The sequence below is a fragment of the Protopterus annectens genome, chromosome 6.part0, assembly GCF_019279795.1.
Source record: "Protopterus annectens isolate FY-2018-M chromosome 6.part0, PAN1.0, whole genome shotgun sequence".
In the NCBI taxonomy this organism is placed as follows: Eukaryota; Metazoa; Chordata; order Ceratodontiformes; family Protopteridae; genus Protopterus; species Protopterus annectens.
The window spans coordinates 1,732,235,299-1,732,255,399 of NC_056737.1; the positions used below are offsets into that span (position 1 = coordinate 1,732,235,299).

A 20,101-nucleotide genomic window follows, 5' to 3' on the forward strand; every position below is an offset into this window, starting at 1 on the left:
CTCGCCAAGAATGACACTGCAGTATAAAGAAAAAATTATCAATTTCAACAATTGGATAAGCTTCTAGTGTCATTCAAAGGGGATCCAGTGTTTGTCAGCCTGGGACGACATGCTCAACAAGCCTCGTTGCTTCGCAAGAGACGGCTTACACCTGTCACCCCTAGGCTTTCGAATGCTGGCCAAGGCTCGTGCTGCCCCCATAGTGCATTTTTTAGACAAGGCTCAAAAGTCAAACCCACCTCCGTAAACAGCACAAATAAAAAAATGAGGGTCATGCTACTCAACGTCAGGAGTTTAAATCTCAAAATGCACATGCTCGAAGCACTCCTCAGTATGGAAAACGTCGACATTTGTACAGTAACTGAAACCTGGTTCAAAGCTCCACAGAGCACCCCAGCACTACCGGGCTACAGCTCATACCACACATTTCGGCCACAGAACATGGACCGAAACACAAAAGGAGGGGGTGTATCTATATTTAACAAGGATACCTACACCTCTAGGTTAGTGGTGCAGCATGCTACCTCCAAGATCATCCATGTGCAACTAACATCAGGGAAATCTGCAATGCAAATTGTGGCCTGCTACAGATCACCCTCCATGACCCAAGACCACCACTCCACCTTTCTGGAGTCACTGGAAAACATGAAGGTTCTACCGAACACCCTGATATTGGGTGATTTCAATTACCCTACCATTAACTGGGAAAACTACTCAAGTACAAACTCCCAGGTCCAGCACTTCCTGGAATTTATCAACTCAAATGCCCTGGATCAGCTGGTAAACTCCCTTACCAGAGGTGAAAACATATTGGACCTGGTCATCACCAACATAGGCGACAAGTGTTCCACACCAGAGGTCAACCCGTCACTGGTTAGATCAGACCATAAACTAATTACTCTGGATATCCACACCACACCACCACCTCCAACCAAGGAAACCACAGTGAAAAACTTTTGTATATCAAACTTCACCTTACATAAGACAGAGGTGGTAAGTTTCACAGCCCCCACGCTAAAGGATAACAGTGTCCAAGATGGAGGAACCTTTACAAATGCACTCTATGAGCACTTACAAGGATGCATGGATCGTACCATCCCTAGCAAAACCAAGACTCACTTCCCTAAGAGAAGGAAAGCAGTTTGGTGGACCCCTGCCATAAACAGGCTATATAATAGAAGGAGGAAACTAGTTCAGAAAAAAAGCAAATCCCAAGAAGGAAAGACATCTCTGATCAGTATCAGTAAGAAACTAAAGTCCCTCATAAAATCCTCCAAGGCTAACTCCGAAAGAAAAATGACCAAGGATTCAAAAGATAACCACAAAGCCTTCTTTAGCTATGTCAAGAATCTAAGTGGCAACTCGCAGATATGTTCTGAGCTAGTGCAAAATAGCACAAAATATACTGAACCCACTGATATTGCCAACATCCTGGCAGATAGATTCAGTGCAAACTTCACCCCCCTCTCACCCCCAAAAGGGCCCACAACAATACCGGAAATGTGTAGTGTCCCAGAAATCACAGACGCACAAGTGAAAACAGCCCTTTCAAAAGCCAAAAGCACAGCGTCAATGGGGCCAGATGGTGTTCCAGGTTGTGTATTGCACGAACTACAGAACGAACTAACCCCCCACCTAAACACACTGTTCAACCTCAACCTCTCCACAGGCTATGTGCCCATAGAATGGCGCACAACAACGGTTATTCTGCTCCACAAAGGAGGGGCCACAACTGCCCCTGGTAACTATCGCCCCATAAGCCTGACTAGCCTGGTCTGCAATGCTATGGAGCGCATCATCATGGAACTCATTAACAAAGACATTGGGAACCTCCAAACACTTGACCCGACCCAGTTTGGCTTTGTTAAGGGCAGATCATGCCTACTAAACCTGGTTGACTTCTTCGAGACAGTCACCAAGGCCATAGATGAGGGGAAGGTAGTTCACACAGCCTACTTTGACCTCACCAAGGCTTTTGACACCATTCCCCACTCGGGAATTATAGAAAAACTCACCAGCCTGAACATAAACCCCTACGTCACGAGATGGGTTGCCAACTGGCTTACAGACATAACTCACACGTTAAGAATAACGGGCTCCAGGTCCAACTCTAAACCAGTCACAAGTGGTGTCCCACAAGGCTCGGTCCTGGGACCCCTACTGTTCGCCATATACTTCTCAGACATTCAGGCAAACACAGGAGGACTATGACTAACCACGTTCGCCGATGACTGCAAACTGGGAGCCATAATTGACTCTCCGGCTGACACGGACATTCTCCAAAAGGGCCTTACTGAGACGGACACCTGGTGTCAAAGTCATGGTCTCAAGCTAAATGCCAAAAAATGCATAGTCATCCTGTTTGGGAAGAACAAAACACCCATGAATTACCACATTGGTGGCAGCCCCCTTAATACAGAAGAGGTAATAAGAGATCTGGGGACCCAGGTAGATAGTAATCTCTCCTTTGACAATCATATTGCCAAAGTAGTTAGGAAATCCTTCTATGTAGCCCATCTAATTACTAAAGGGTTCGCATTCTAGAAATAAAGAGGTTACAGTGCCCCTCTACTCGTCACTCATCACACCCATCATAGAGTACAATGCTCCATTTGGGATGTACCTCACAAGACACTTCCAACAGCTGGAAAGACCACAAAAGTACCTCACCAAGAGGATTACTGGCCTCAAACATATGTTCTTTGCAGCCCAACTGGAAAAACTCCAGCTGTACTCAGTCGCATATCGCTTACTCAGAGGTGATCTCTGCCTGACTTACAAAGCCATGTCCAACTCAAAATTGATGGACATGCTCCACCTAAAGAAATCCAAGTCACTGTGAGCCACTCTAAACCTCGCCACAACAATAAATAGAACATGCTGGAGGGATAGATTCCTGTCACAGAGACTCCCCATGCTTTGGAACAAAATTCCTAACTACATTAGGCAGAGCCCTTCACTAACACTCTTCAAGAGAAACCTTGATGAGTGGATGGGTAACAGAAAATACACCTCTGGGATCACTTCATTGGCTCTTCTTCACAGAGGTTCAGTTAATTAATCAATGGGGCGGCGAAAGCTGACACACTCTGGCTAGGCTTATAAATGTTCTAGGGCAGATAGCCTGGTAACTACGTATGAACCTATGAACTTATGAGTAACTCTTGTAATGTTTTCATACCTGCATATGTAATTTATAGTGCACTGTTTTTATACATCTGTTTGTGGAGCTTTTCTCACTGGGGCTTCGGTGAAAATGTGTTCTGTTGATCCAGTCAGACTATCTTGGTAAACAAATGTCAAATAAAATAAATAAATGCATTTTCAGGTCTAAACAAGATCTGTTTTACTAACTGTATTTTTTCAGGATTTAATAAAATATATGAATTGTTTCTAAAATTACCAAACTGGGATTTACTTCTTTATTTAACTTTATAAATTTATTAATATAGTTTGCAAAGGATAATATAATGATTATTATAACTGATTGTGGTTAGGAGGGTATCCTAATGGTTAAGGTGTTTACCTTACAAACACAAGGTGCAGGGTTTGAGTCTCGCAAGAGATAATTGGTTAGGCTTAAAAATGGCTTGCAAGGGCAGTTAGCCTAGTACTAATCTATGAACCTATATAACAGCTATATGATAATTTGTCTATATCTGGTACATAAACTTGCAATTTTAATTTTGACCATTAGATGTCAGTTGAGTATTATGGTCTGTTAAATAGGCAGCAGGACTTAAACGAGCTATGTAATGTTTGAGTGAGAAAGATTGTGTAGATTATAAGTGATGTATAATGTTTGCAACTAGGAGTGTGTCACTATGGTTTGTGATGTAAAATGCTTGCAACTAAGATAGTGTTGGTGTGCTTTGTTTTCATTTATATAAATGTATGATTACCTATGTAGTAAGTGATGGTTTAATGAAGACGTTTCTTGTTTCGAAAAAGTAGGAATTGAATCATGTATGTAATATTGTTTAGATTATATAATATATAGGAATATATGTGAAGTATAATGTTTATGTTAATATAGTTTGATTACTTTTATAGGAATGTAAATTTGCCTGTGTCACAAGTGATAATTCGATAAAGGTGTTTGAAAAAAATCATTTGATGTCTCTTTTTACCCCTGTAAAACTAGCAGAACATTATTTAATATTTGTAAATGCTCTTCTGCCTCTGTCTGTATCAAGATATTATTTATGCACTGCCGCATTTTATTATCATAATTTAAAGGTCTTAACAATTTGGGCTGAAACAAAACAATAACATAAAAAGTTTATTTGGCAGATGGTAAATATGTAATTTAGTGAAAATACCGTATTTATGTCTAACAAACCACGGTTATGTAAAATCTAATTTTACAATACTGATGTCGGAAGTCATGGGCAATGCATCAGTGCATACTGAACAAATTTAACACTAGACTGAGAATATGTGCTGACACAGTCTTTGGAACATTTCTGGATTGTTTTAAATACCTGTTAATTCAGTGTGGATGATGAATATGCCATGATTTTTTTTCTATTTCTAATGCAGCTATTAAAATGTGAAAACAAATATTTTAATAAGTATGGTATTCCAGAAATGCTACTTTCTGATAACAGATCTAATTCACTGATGTGGAATTTGCAGACTTCATGAAGTGAAATAAAATTTGTTATGAAACTTGTACTCCATTCTATTTTTCAACTAACAACATGAAAGAAATACTTTGAAAGAAGAGATGAAAAAAGAAATAATGGTGGGATTATGGAAACAAAACTGTCATTATTTGGAGACAGTCTGGAGACCACTGAAGCAGAAGTGCAAAAAGGGGGTGGTATAGGGCTATCAAAATTGAAGCAGAGATCACAGGATCGTAGGAAATATGAGGCAGCTGAGTCTCGTGACCATTTACACCTTGCCAGTACACACCCTTAGATTGTACTTCCTTTTTGAGAAGGGTTAAGCCAGTCAAGCCATGGGTGAATGTGTGAATATCTATCCAATTATTGTTCCTATTTGAAGGAAGATAATGCATCATACTATTTAATTTCTAGTGGGAGTTTATTCCAGAGGTGGGGAAGGTGCTGTGTAATGAAACTGTCTTTCTATCATGGTAGAAAGCGGAGTGACTGCTCGTACGACAGGATAGTAAAATCCAGGTGTATTTAATGAAAGATAATAATAAAATTCAACAACAGTTACAAGTTAAGCGCTTTCGACTGTTACCCAGTCTTCTTCAGAACAGTGTCAATAAAGTTAATTGTTACATTTATATGCTGGTAGCAGTTTGTTGATTGATTAATTGGAGAATAAAAAATCTGCCAAAATTTTTAAAGCCACAAGTACAACCTCAACACATGTAACCTATGTCAATGTTGGTACAGCAAATATATGTATTAGTGTAAGTAATACGGTAAATACAGAACTTCATGCAACATTTGTCTTCTAATGAAGCACTTAGTATGGTGATACTACAATATTAGTTACTGAACTATGTTTACATGTAAAATTATTGTAAAAAGTTTAAAACAAGTGATAAAATCTATGAACAATATATTATGTGTATTTCTCTATATGAATGAATGTATGTAATAATCGATATCTGTAATCAATACAAACAATAGAAACAGAATATAATATTCATTTAAATTGAAAGGTAAGTGGTATCAAAAAATTATTCCAAAACTAAAAAAGGTTTGATGCTGATAAAATCATTGAGGCCTGGGATCTGCATCTGTTAAAATCTGCCACTTACTCACTTAAACACAATCTCATTTTCCAGTCCCCACCAAAGGGTGCTGTCTCTACCTGATCTATAATGGAGAATAAGAATTTGTGATCATTTCTTCCGAGATGTGTCTATATAATGCGTTTTTGGAATCCTGTTTACCTATTTTGTAAATATGTTCATAAATTCGTCTGTTTAACTGTCTCTCTGTTTTCCTATGTAATGTGCGTTGCATATGGTACATGTCACCAGGTAGACTACCTGTTTGGACCTACAATTACCCTTCCTGCTGGTAATAGTGGTGTGGCATATGTCATTCAGTTTGATGGTGTTGTTCAAATTGATGTATTGGCATTGTTTACAATTGCCACATCTCACTGTACCTTTACTATTCTCATGAAATGACTTGTTGGTAGCCCCTCTTTCTAAAAGCTTTTTCATGTTGGGTGCTGTCCTATAAACAAATCTGGGTTTGGTCCCCAAGCTCTTCCATACCCATGATCAGTTCGCCAGTGCCTTTCTAAAATATCCTTGATAATGTAAGAATTTGGTGTGTACATAAGTATGCATACTCTACCTAAAGAATCAATATGTCCCCCCCTCCTCTGATCTGGAGTGTATTGACCTAATAGTGGTTTGTAGATGTTACCCCATCCATCTTGTACATATCTGATTGTCTGACCAAACTTTCAGGGTAGCTGCTCAAGAACATTCCCTTAATGATGTGTAGTTCCTTCTCCAAGATGAGTTGGTTGGATGACATTCTTGCTGCACGGATGGTTTGTCCTTTGACCACATTTTTGAATACGTAGGGGATGGTTACTGCTGTAGTGTACGTAATCATTGGAAAATGGGGTTTCTATATACTGAAGTAAACCCTTCGGTGACTTAACACATCCAAAATGAAATTTCATTGCAACTGTATTGGTGGGTAAATTTAAAACTCCACAGTGTCATTTAGGTATAACATGAATTCTAGTAGTCTGTCTTCAGATGACTTCCATAGAATAAAGATGTCATCCAGATATCTCACATACAATTCGATGTCTTGAAAAAATGCACTCTTGAACACATATTCATGTTCCCACCATGACCAAGTTCGCAAATATGGGGGCACAAGATGCCCCCATAGCTACACCCTTGGTCTGCCTAAAGTATTCTCCTTGGAAGGAAATGAAGTTGTAGTCCAAAACAAGTGACATCATGTCACAAATGAGGCTGACTTTTTCCCATGAGAACTCAGAGTAGCGGGTGAGGCTTCTTTCAAAGTACTCCAACCCTTCGGTCTTGGGGATACTGGAAAAAAGGTCAGTGACATCTACTGTTAAAAAAATCATGTCGGAATTCCAATGATCATTGGTGAGTGTACCTAAGAATTTCCAGGAATCTTTGATAATGTGGGGGATGTTATTGTATGCATTCTTACACCATCCATCAATCAATTTCCCAATGTTATATGTTTTGGACCTAGATCCAGACACAATGGGTCTGAAGGGAGGCTGTATAATTGATTTGTGTAACTTGGGAATTCCAACCATCTTGGCTAACACTGGATGATCGACTTTCATGTAGGAATATGTGTCGTTGGATATCCTATTGTCTATGAGATATTCCTCGATGATGAGATCGATCCGCTTATGACCAATGTTGACCTGATTTAATGAGATACTCTCATAATTACCTGAGTGATGTAAGATGTTTTGAATCTCATGGTTGTATAGATCGGTCGGAATATCACTCCTCCTTGTCGGGTTTCATAACCCTGATGTCTCTGTTCTTCATAATGTCCAGTAGCGTTTTCTTTCCATACATGTGAGATTGTCCGTTTGATCTCTTTGATTTCGCTATTGTGTGTCCAATAAATATCATTGCACACTGTTCAAAATTTTGAACATGTGGGTGGGGTGGTATGAAAGTACTTTTTTGTTCAGGTCAGTGCCTGCTATACCTTTGACCACTGTTGTTTCATCCTTGTTTTTGTCAAATGTTAATGCCAAATTCAACTTTCTATAATATTTTTGATCTTTGATGGTATCAAGTATTCCCCATCTTCTCATGAATGAATTTCATTTTTCCCAATAATTTGGCACAGGAGTGATCCATCTCAATGTTGGTATAATTATATACTTTAAAACCTTCACATGTAGTAATCCTAGGTTTTATGGTACTCCCCAATTCATTAATCAAATCATTGAATCAGTCAAATCCATCCCTGAGCAGTGTCATTTCTATCTTTGTGACTGCTCCATCATCAAGACTGAACTTTCAATTGTAAAGTGTCTTCCTGTCTTATGTTCTGTGCCACTGCTTTTGAACCAAGCTGAAAGTATCTTCCCCTGAAAAATTTTCTCCCTTAAAGTTTTTGATTCCTTCATTCTGGGATGATGTAGGTTCTGATCTGTCACTCTATTACTTGGCCAAATGTATGCCCTATTGTTATTGTGTGCCTCAATGTCCGCTGCATTTTTCTATTTTTCTCTCAACTATATTGTGCACATTTTATCAGCGTAATCAAATTGCTTCAAATACAAATCCTTATGACAATTATAATCTTTATGGTGAATGATAAAATGGTTCATGTGCTCTATCTCTTCTGATATTGAACATAATTTTTCATCTTGGTATTTGATGAGTAATTTCATGAACTCAACGATCAAATAACCCATTGAAATCCTTCATAACCCCATTTGTATAACTTATTCCTAAAGGCAATTTGAAACCTGAGGCTTTTGGTAATATTCAACTTCAAACATTTAGACAAGAAGCAACTATCAACTTTGGTATTTTAAAATGTGTTAGTTTTCTACCATAATCAAGTATGTATTCCTTCAATGAAGTGTGGCTACTTTCATTAATACAAGTTTTGTGAAACATAGTGAGCAAAATGGCTTTGTGTTCAACAATACTAATCACCCTAAGGACAATGTATACAATGGTGATACAGTATTCGAACAGTTTTTAGATGACAATAGAGATTATTTTGCAAATGACAAAAACCAATTGAATGGTAAAACTTGTATTAATGAAAGTAGCCACACTTCATTGAAGGAATACATACTTGATTATGGTAGAAAACTAACACATTTTAAAAATACCAAAGTTGATAGTTGCTACTTGTCTAAATGTTTGAAGTTGAATATTGTACCAAAAGGCCTCAGGTTTTTCAAATTGCCTTTAGGAATAAGTTATACAAATGGGGTTATGAAGGATTTCAATGGGTTATTTGATAGATTTGGGTTCGAGTTCATGAAATTACTCATCAAATACCAAGATGAAAAATTATGTTCAATATCAGAAGAGATAGAGCACATGAACCATTTTATCATTCACCATAAAGATTATAATTGTCATAAGGATTTGTATTTGAAGCAATTTGATTACGCTGATAAAAATGTGCACAATATAGTTGAGAGAAAAAATAGAAAAATGCAGCGGGACATTGAGGCACACAATAACAATAGGGCATACATTTGGCCAAGTAATAGAGTGACAGAGGTTCAGAACCTACATCATCCCAGAATGAAGGAATCAAAAAACTCTTTTAAGGGAGAAAATTTTCAGGGGGGAAGATACTTTCCAGCTTGGAAAGTTCAAAAGCAGTGGCACAGAACATAAGACAGGAAGACACTTTTACAATTGAAAGTTCAGTCTTGATGATGGAGCAGTCCCCCACAAAGATAGAAATGGACACTCGTTCAGGGATGGATTTGACTGATTCGAATGTGAATTTGATTAATGAATTGGGGAGTACCATAAAACCTAGGATTACTACATGTGAAGGTTTTAAAGTATATAATTATACCAACATTGAGATGGATCACTCCTGTGCCAAATTATTGGGAAAAGGAATGAAATTCATTCCCATGAGAAGATGGGGAATACTTGATACCATCAAAGAGGTCAAAAAATATTGTAGAAAGTTGAATTTGGCATTAACATTTGACAAAAACAAGGATGAAACAACAGTGGTCAAAGGTATAGCAGGCACCGACCTGAACAAAAAAAGTACTTTCATACCACCCCCCAACCCACATGTTCAAAATTTTGAACAGTCAGTGTGCAATGATATTTATTGGACACACAATAGAACGCGAAATCAAAGAGATCAACCACGTGACAATCTCACATGTATGGAAAGAAAAACGCTACTGGACATTATGAAGAACAGAGACATCAGGGTTATGAAACCCGACAAGGGAGGGGGAGTCGTGATATTCCCGACCGATCTGTACAACCATGAGATTCAAAACATCTTACATCACTCAGGTAATTATGAGAGTATCTCATTAAATCAGGTCAACATTGGTCATAAGCGGATCGATCTCATCATCGAGGAATATCTCATAGACAATAGGATATCCAACGACACATATTCCTACATGAAAGTCAATCATCCAGTGTTAGCCAAGATGGTTGGAATTCCCAAGTTACACAAATCAATTATACAGCCTCCCTTCAGACCCATTGTGTCTGGATCTAGGTCCAAAACATATAACATCGGGAAATTGATTGATGGATGGTGTAAGAATGTATGCAATAACATCCCCCACATTATCAAAGATTCCTGGAAATTCTTAGGTACACTCACCAATGATCATTGGAATTCCGACATGATTTTTTTAACAGTAGATGTCACTGACCTTTTTTCCAGTATCCCCAAGACCGAAGGGTTGGAGTACTTTGAAAGAAGCCTCACCCGCTACTCTGAGTTCTCATGGGAAAAAGTCAGCCTCATTTGTGACATGATGTCACTTGTTTTGGACTACAACTTCATTTCCTTCCAAGGAGAATACTTTAGGCAGACCAGGTAGCTATGGGGCATCTTGTGCCCCCATATTTGCGAACTTGGTCATGGCGGAGTGGGAACATGAATATGTGTTCAAGAGTGCATTTTTTCAAGACATCGAATTGTATGTGAGATATCTGGATGACATCTTTATTCTATGGAAGTCATCTGAAGACAGACTACTAGAATTCATGTTATACCTAAATGACACTGTGGAGTTTTTAAAATTTACCCACCAATACAGTTGCAATGAAATTTCATTTTTGGATGTGTTGGTAAGTCACGACACCGAAGGGTTTACTTCAAGTATATACAGAAAACCCACATTTTCCAATGATTACGTACACTACAGCAGTAACCATCCCCCTTACGTATTCAAAAATGTGGTCAAAGGACAAACCATCCGTGCAGCAAGAATGTCATCCAACCAACTCATTTTGGAGAAGGAACTTAACATCATTAAGGGAATGTTCTTGAGCAGAGCTTACCCTGAAAGTTTGGTCAACGAGACAATCAGATATGTACAAGATGGATGGGGTAACATCTACAAACCACTATTAGGTCAATACACTCCAGATCAGAGGAGGGGGGGACATATTGATTCTTTAGGTAGAGTATGCATACTTATGTACACACCAAATTCTTACATTATCAAGGATATTTTAGAAAGGCACTGGCGAACCCTTACGATCATGGGTATGGAAGAGAGCTTGGGGACCAAACCCAGATTTGTTTATAGGACAGCACCCAACATGAAAAAGCTTTTAGAAAGAGGGGCTACCAACAAGTCATTTCATGAGAATAGTAAAGGTACAGTGAGATGTGGCAATTGTAAACAATGCCAATACATCAATTTGAACAACACCATCAAACTGAATGACATATGCCACACCACTATTACCAGCAGGAAGGGTAATTGTAGGTCCAAACAGGTAGTCTACCTGGCGACATGTACCATATGCAACGCACATTACATAGGAAAAACAGAGAGACAGTTAAACAGACGAATTTATGAACATATTTACAAAATAGGTAAACAGGATTCCAAAAACGCATTATATAGACACATCTCGGAGAAGGGAAATGATCACAAATTCTTATTCTCCATTATAGATCAGGTAGAGACAGCACCCTTTGGTGGGGACTGGAAAATGAGATTGTGTTTAAGTGAGAGTAAGTGGCAGATTTTAACAGATGCTACGAGATCCCCAGGCCTCAATGATTTTATCAGCATCAAACCTTTTTTAGTTTTGGAATAATTTTTTGATACCACTTACCTTTCAATTTAAATGAATATTATATTCTGTTTCTATTGTTTGTATTGATTACAGATATCGATTATTACATACATTCATTCATATAGAGAGAAATACACATAATATATTGTTCATAGATTTTATCACTTGTTTTAAACTTTTTTACAATAATTTTTACATGTAAACATAGTTCAGTAACTAATATTGTAGTATCACCATACTAAGTGCTTCATTAGAAGACAAATGTTGCATGAAGTTCTGTATTTACCGTATTACTTACACTAATACATATATTTGCTGTACCAACATTGACATAGGTTACATGTGTTGAGGTTGTACTTGTGGCTTTAAAAATTTTGGCGGATTTTTTATTCTCCAATTAATCAATCAACAAACTGCTACCAGCATATAAATGTAACAATTAACTTTATTGACACTGTTCTGAAGAAGACTGGGTAACAGTCGAAAGCGCTTAACTTGTAACTGTTGTTGAATTTTATTATTATCTTTCATTAAATACACCTGGATTTTACTGTCCTGTCGTACGAGCAGTCACTCCGCTTTCTACCATCCTATTTGTTCCTGAGTTGCTGTGTTACTACATTTCGAATTTTTGTCTTTCTATCATGTTTTATTTAGTTGCTGATGAAAACTTAGATCTCAGGTCTTGGTATTTATGGGTCTGTTTGATTTATGGGGATACAAGAGATCGGGGACCAGTGGGTCCCTAATGGTATGGGAACTGAGGTATAGTTCTGTCCTCGGTAGTCTATAAGATACTGAATAAAGGAACAATGTTTCCAGTCTTTTCTGACACTAGGGTTTTTGAGCCAGTGACCTTCTTACTTCTGGAACCTCTGGTGTCTTTTTTTTTTTATATGACTAGAGTTCCATCCCAAAGTAGGCACTGTCTTCAATAATTAGCCTGTTTAGTGCTGAATATAAGGGGGAATGACCTGGTAAGATCTGGATGATGTTTCTTTGGCAAGTAGCTGCAGTAAGCAGAAGGACTATCTGACTACTGTTGTTACATGATGAGCAAAGGAGAGGGAATTCTCATCTTCCATTTCCAAGGTCTTTAACAATATTCTCATTTTGGAGTGGGTGTCATCTGTGTTGTATACTGGGGGAAGGTGGTACACTTTTTAGCATTTAATATTAGACCGTTTCTAGTGCACCAGCTATTTGTGTGTGTAAATTCTTGCTAAATGGCTTGGGCATCAGAGGGGCACTTGATAATGACTCACAGTTTACAGTCATTTGCAAACTTGGTTGGCCAGAGATCTTGGTTCATGGTCTTGAGAAAAGTAAATGATGAACAAAAGTGGTCCCAGCACTGAGCCCAGTGATAGATGACTGGTCAACGTCATGCTTTCTGATGAGGCACGTGCTGCTCACACCATGTGGGTTCTTTCTTTCAGCCAATTTGATGTCTATCTTACCACATAGTGATCTAGTTGTAATGCATTAAGCTTACTAACTATGTTAGTGTGGGGAATGGAGTTATATGCCTTGACCAGGTCAGTAGATACTGTGTGCATAGCATAACCACTGTCAAAAGCCAGTGTTAGCCTTTTGATGAAGTTAACCGGATTCATTAGACAAGATCTACATTTGATAAAGCCAAAGTGCTGCATGTCTGGCCTGATGAAATTTTTAACATCATAGTTTTTCAGGTCATTTATATGGCTCTGGCTTTGGCTTTTCAAATAAGACTCATCTGACTGTTGGTCTTATAATTCCCAGGGTCAGTGGTAGAGCCACTCTTGTGGTGTGGCATAACTACTGCTGTGTGCCAAACCTCAGGAACAAAGCCAGTGGCTAAATTCAGGTTAAATAATTTAAAGAGTGGTACTGCCAGGGCTTGTTTAGCACTATTTATTAAAAAAGACAGATCCCATGGAGGAAATACTTTTAGTCTTGGAGAGGGCCTTCAGTACACATTCTTTAGTGGTGGGAGCTTGAGAGATTCAGGGATAAATGAGCTTTAGACAGTTAGCTATGGGTTAAATTTTTAGTGCTGAATTTGTTTGCTAGTGTGTTGGCAGTGTCCACTTGGTCAGATTAGATGGTACCATTATGCAGAGGCATTGCTAGGGTATGGCAAGGTAAGGAGGTACAAAGTATTAGCGGGCATAATCTGTGGATGTCAATCAGTCTTCAGTGCATTACTGGCATTATTAATGCCAGTAATACATTTTCTGTCAGAAGTGAAACATTATGTGTTTGACCAAAAAAAAAAAAAAATTAATCAGCTGTTTGTAGAAAGATTAGTTTTTTTGTGCACCACATATTCAGAAATATTTTTTACCTCAATTCCAGATTGGGGGATGTCACTGGGCACCATGTTGAATAAGATCAGAGCAATGTTGGGTGTTCTGTTTTAGTTTCCTACCATAACTAAAGGATTTGTAATTGTCCTTAGCTTTTAGATGCTAAAGGTTGTGATATAAGGAGAACTTCAGATTGACAGTCTGTGACATAGGAAATACCATGTAAATGTGCACATAACAAAGAAGGGCATAATATGATCGCATTGAATGGCTAAATTAACAGATGAAAGGTAACTTCTCAGTTGGCAGTTGGAGTGGGTAAGTTTCAGGATAAATGGAAGGAAGCACTACTTTATGTAAAGAGTTGTTGGACATTAAAGTAACTTCTCTACAGCATTTTAGAAAAAAAAATAATGGAGACCTTCTGAGAGGTTTAGAGTTTATCAGAAAAAGAGGAAGAGAAGGATGGTGCCTTACTCTGTCTTACAACAGTTGAACAACTCAGAGCTAAGGTTCTTTGTTGACATGCATGTATACTCTTGTGTGTTCATATTTGCATACATTACTGAGTGCTCCTATTTTGATTATATTACTGAGTGTTGCAGTAGAAACATAATGGCTCTTTAGTAGGCATAGGTAATGTGTAATTCATAACTGTTATAGGTTATCGTTTTCGTTATTCCCAGTAAAAAATAACATTTTTATTTATTTATTTTTTTGCTCCAGGTGCTAAATCACAACCAAGTGTTCAGTTTATCAAATCTCTGCTAAAACCTCCTGGTAACAACATCACAAATGTAATTGCCTACATGACAATGCCCCAAATGTATACAGAAGTCGACAGTCTTCTCTCCACAATGGGAATTCTCATCAACAAGTCAGGTAAAAAGTATCTTTTGCAAACTTAACTGGATAGCAGTGAATTACTCATAGGGCCTACACTAAGCGTACATGATCTGTATTCAAGAACATCCCTACCACATTTTTTTGTGCTTTCTGGTTACTCAGATTATACTAAGTGTACATGTAGTCTACATTTTGTGTTAACCTTGATAAATCCCCCTCAGTATTTAAAGCTGGAAGAAAATCAGTAGGAAAACTAAAATTAGGAGGAAGAAAGTGTGAGTTATGCTTGTGTTGTTTGTTCACTCAGAACAGTTTCCACTTAGTGTACACTTAGTGTAGGCTTTATTGAATCACAGAGATAGTCCATTTTTATGATTATATCCTAGTAATCAGACATTCCTTTTGTAGTCCTCAGTTTCTACGTAAACCTTCACTTGATATTATGGTTGTATAATACCTGATACCATCTTGGTTGAAGCATAGAAACTAGACATTTAGTTGCGTATAGCAGCAATAGTATTATTCCCCAACACTGATAGTCATACTGAAATCGGTTAAGGGAACTGGGAGGCAAGATAAATATTGTAAGCTTCCAATCATTCTAGACTTTTTTGAAAGAGAGCTGTATTATCTGTTTCCAGCAGCCTGAATATGGACATTAGTACGTTAACAAGGGTGCGAGAGTAAAATAAATGCCACAGATGCCTATCTTTATAATTAAAAAAAAAAAAAAAAAAAAGACGACTTTGGACACAGACATGTAACGACTTAGTATACACAGTGCACAGTATAGCTGTCGCCCAATAAAGCAAGATACTAATGAAATGTGAAGAAAAAAACTTTTAAAGAAATGCTGCGTTGGTTCACTAACGGAAATCACAAAGACACTGGAACACAGACGTACTGCAAAGCCACATATTTTGCAACTTCATTTCTTCAAAATACCCCCTTTCAGTGAGATTTTCATTTGTAGATAGATAGATAGACAGATAGATAGACAGATAGATAGACAGATAGATAGATAGATAGATAGATAGATAGATAGATAGATAGATACATAGATAGATACATAGATAGATATACAGATAGACAGATATTACTTGTTAGCAAACTGGTTGGGATGGTACATGACTCTATTCATTTCAACTCACTGTTCTACAATACTTTTAGGCTGCAACATTTAATGTGCAATTTCCTTCCTTCCTTCTACTGGTTCTGTGATAGATATATTCTCAGATATCTGTTCAGTTGATGGAGGTTATTTACCTAATTGTATTCCTAGCTACATTTTTCAACCACTAGAGGTTTCTAACATTATTCCTTGGTCTTCTTGAATTCATGTACTCTATGATTGTGTCTATCAGTTTGGCCCCCCACCTCCACCACACCCCACATATAACACACACACACACACACACACACACACACACACACACACACACACACACACACACACACACACACACACACACACACACACACACACACACACACACACACACACACACACACACACACACACACACACACACACACACACAGACACACACACACACACACACACACACACACACACACACACACACACACACACACACACACACACACACACATTTTTGTCTTAGTTATGCAGAGTACCATCTTTAGAAAGTATCCTTTTCTGAAACTTTCCACAACTATTCATAGTGGGAAACATTTTCCTTATGACCTAAACTGGTAACAGCAGCATCTGCATAGATTACCTTTCTAAACCTAGTTTGTACTTCTGTAACAGGATACTGTTTATAATCACCACAAATGCATATCCCCTTTACTGCTTTGTTTAACAATTTTCTTCTTACAAACATACTGTTTTTTTTTCTGTTACAATGTTGCATAATACTCCTTGTATTTCCCTCCCATCAGCTAAGACATTGCACTTAATAACCCATGAACTGCACAGTAAATGAATCAGTTTCAAACATTCTAGAACACAAACTGTCACATTCTAGAGGCATTATATTCCACAATAACATGTTACTATTGGCAGTTCCAAATGTAGCTATGTGTCCCCTCTTTTCACATTTAAAACTATGTTTGGGGATGCTATTTTGTGCTTGTTACCAACATTTGACTTGGGATTTACAACAAATTTAGATTGCTCAAACTTTTATGTTTTCATGGTATAACTTTTCTGTTAGCAGAACAAAACTTTCAGAATCTTTATGGCCGGTTTGAAATAGCCATTTTTTTAAAGTAGTAGGTTAAGACCATGCTGTAATTTCTAATGTCTGTCTGCCTGGGATGATATGTTGGACAAGCCACGCTGCTTCGCAAGGGATGGCTTACACCTGTCACCACTGGGCTTCCGGATATTGGCTAAGGCTCTTGCCACCCCCATACTTCCTTTTTTAGGCAAGGCTCAAAAGACAAACCCACCTCCTTAGAAAACAAAAATGGAAAAAAACTAAGGGTAATGCTGCTCAATGCCAGAAGTCTAAATCTCAAGATGCAGGCACTTGATGCACTCCTCAACATGGAGAACATCGACGTCTGTGCAGTAACTGAAACCTGGTTCAAGGCTCCTGAGAGCACCCCAGCGCTACCAGGCTATACCTCGTATCATGCTTTTCGGCCCCAAAACCCGGGCCGAACCACAAAGGGAGGGGGATTGTCCATATTCATAAAGGACACCCACACCTCCAGGTTAGTAGCAACACATGAAGCATCAGAGACCATACAGGTGCAACTAACGATAGGCAAAACTGCTATACAACTGATAGCATGTTACAGACCACCCTCCCAATCACAAGAACCCCACTCAGCCTTCCTGAAGACATTGGAGGATATGAATGTATCAAAAAATACCATCATACTGGGAGACTTCAACTACCTAAACATAGATTGGGTACATTATTCTAGCCCTAATACCCTAGCCCAAAGGTTCCTGGAATTCATAAATTCAAATGCACTGGAACAACTAGTCACCTCTCCCACTAGGGGAGATAATATACTAGACCTGATCATCACAGACATGGGGACAAAATGCTCCACACTGGAAGTATACCCCTCACTAGTGAGATCTGACCACAAACTAATCACCCTGGATATACATATCCCACCTCCACACCCAGCACAAAAGACCACAGTGAAAAACTTCTCAAAAGCAGACTTCACTCTTCTTAAGACTGAGATGGTATCCTTTAAGCCCACTGTGCCAGTGGATACCACATCCCACAATGCCGAATCCTTCACAAATGCTTTCTATGGACATCTCCAAGAATGCATGGATCATGCAATCCCAAACAAATCCAAGTCCCTCTCCACCAAATGTAAGCATCCTGTCTGGTGGACCTCAGCCATAAACAAATTGTATAACAAAAGAAGGAAGCTACTGCACGTCAGAGCGAAATCCCATGAAGGGAAGACATCTCTGATCAACATTAGCAGAAAACTACGTTCTCTCATGAAAACATCCAAGGCAAACTTTGAGAGAAAAATCGCTAAGGACACTAAAGATAACCACAAAGCCTTCTTCAGCTATGTTAGAAACCTAGTGGGAAACCCTCAGATATGCTCAGAGTTGGTTCACAACAACAAAAAATACACTGAACCCACAGATATTGCTAACATTCTGGCTGACAGGTTCAGTGCAAATTTCTCCCCTCCTTCACTCCCAAAAGAAGAAATACTTATCCCAGCTGAATGTAATCTCCCTGTCATCTCAGATGTCCAAGTGAGAACCGCCCTAAACAAAGCAAAACACAGCATCAATGGGACCTGACGGTATCCCGGGGTGCGTGTTACGTGAACTCCAAGAGGAGCTAAACCCACACATAAAAATGCTATTTAACCTTAGCCTTACTGGGATATGTACCTGAACACTGGCGTACAGCAACAGTGGTCCCACTCCACAAGGGGGGGGTGCCTCTACAGACCCTGGAAACTACCGCCCCATAAGCTTAACTAGCCTGGTCTGCAAAGCTATGGAAAGAATCATTATGGAACTCATAAACAGAGACATAGGGGACCTACAGACACTTGACCCCACCCAGTTCGGCTTTGTAAAGGGCAGATCCTGCCTTTTAAACCTGGTTGACTTTTTCAAACAGTCACTAGAGCCATTGATGAGGGCAAAGCAGTCCATACAGCATACCTGGACTTGGCTAAGGCCTTCGACACAATACCCCACTCAGGCATCATAGATAAGCTAAACAGCTTAAAAGTAAACCCTTATGTCACTAGATGGGTTGCAAACTGGCTAAAGGACAGAACCCATAAAGTTAAAATCGCTGGAGCAATGTCAGACTCAAAGCCAGTCACAAGTGGTGTCCCACAGGGATCTGTCCTGGGACCCCTCTTGTTCGGCATTTATTTCTCAGATGTTAAAGCAAACATGGGAGGGCTGTGGCTGACAAAGTTCACAGATGACTGCAAACTAGGCGCCATAGATGATACACCAGCAGACACATACATCCTACAAAAAGGCCTCACTGAAACGGACAGCTGCTGCCGTAGTCACGGCCTTAAACTAAATGCCAAAAAATGTATAGTCATCCTTTTTGGAAAAAACAAAGTACCCACAAATTATCACATAGAGAGCAACCCACTGAGTAGGGAAAAAGTAATCAGAGACCTAGGGACCCAAGTAGACAGCAACCTCTCATTTGACACCCACGTTGCCAAAGTGGTTAGAAAAACATTCTACCTTGCACACCTCATCATGAAGGGATTCACATCCAGATCCAAGGATGTCATTGTACCCCTATATTCCTCCCTCATCAGACCCATGATTGAGTACAATGCCCCATTTGGTATGTACCTCACCCGGCATTTGCAACAGCTGGAGAGACCACAAAAGTACTTCACCAAAAGGATCAAGGGTCTCCAACATATGTCTTATTCTGCCAGACTAAAGAAACTTCAGCTCTATTCAGTAGCATACCGCCTGCTCAGAGGTGATCTCTGCCTGACGTAAAAGGCCATGTCCAGTCAGGATCTGATGGACATGCTCCACCTCAAAAAAATCCAAATCCATCAGGACCACGAGAGCTAAAGACTTAAACCTTGGCACAAGTATGAATAGGACATGCTGGAGGGATAGATTCATAACCCAGAGGCTTCCCATGCTTTGGAACAGGATCCCAGTTCGTATTAGGCAGAGCCCCTCACTGACTCTCTTCAAGAGAAATCTTGATGAGTGGATGGGAGATCGTAAGTTTACCCTAGGGGTCACATCTGT

The 20,101-nt window shown here is 39.0% G+C and overlaps 1 protein-coding gene across 1 annotated transcript in view; it reads left to right on the top strand.

Annotated features, from left to right (window-relative positions):
• Positions 1–20,101, top strand: part of FAM171B (family with sequence similarity 171 member B) — a 777,296-nt gene that overhangs the window by 316,564 nt on the left and 440,631 nt on the right. The window contains exon 4 of the mRNA XM_044075125.1: positions 14,761–14,916. Coding sequence (XP_043931060.1) covers positions 14,761–14,916 — 156 coding nt within the window. The remainder of the gene's footprint in view (positions 1–14,760; positions 14,917–20,101) is intronic.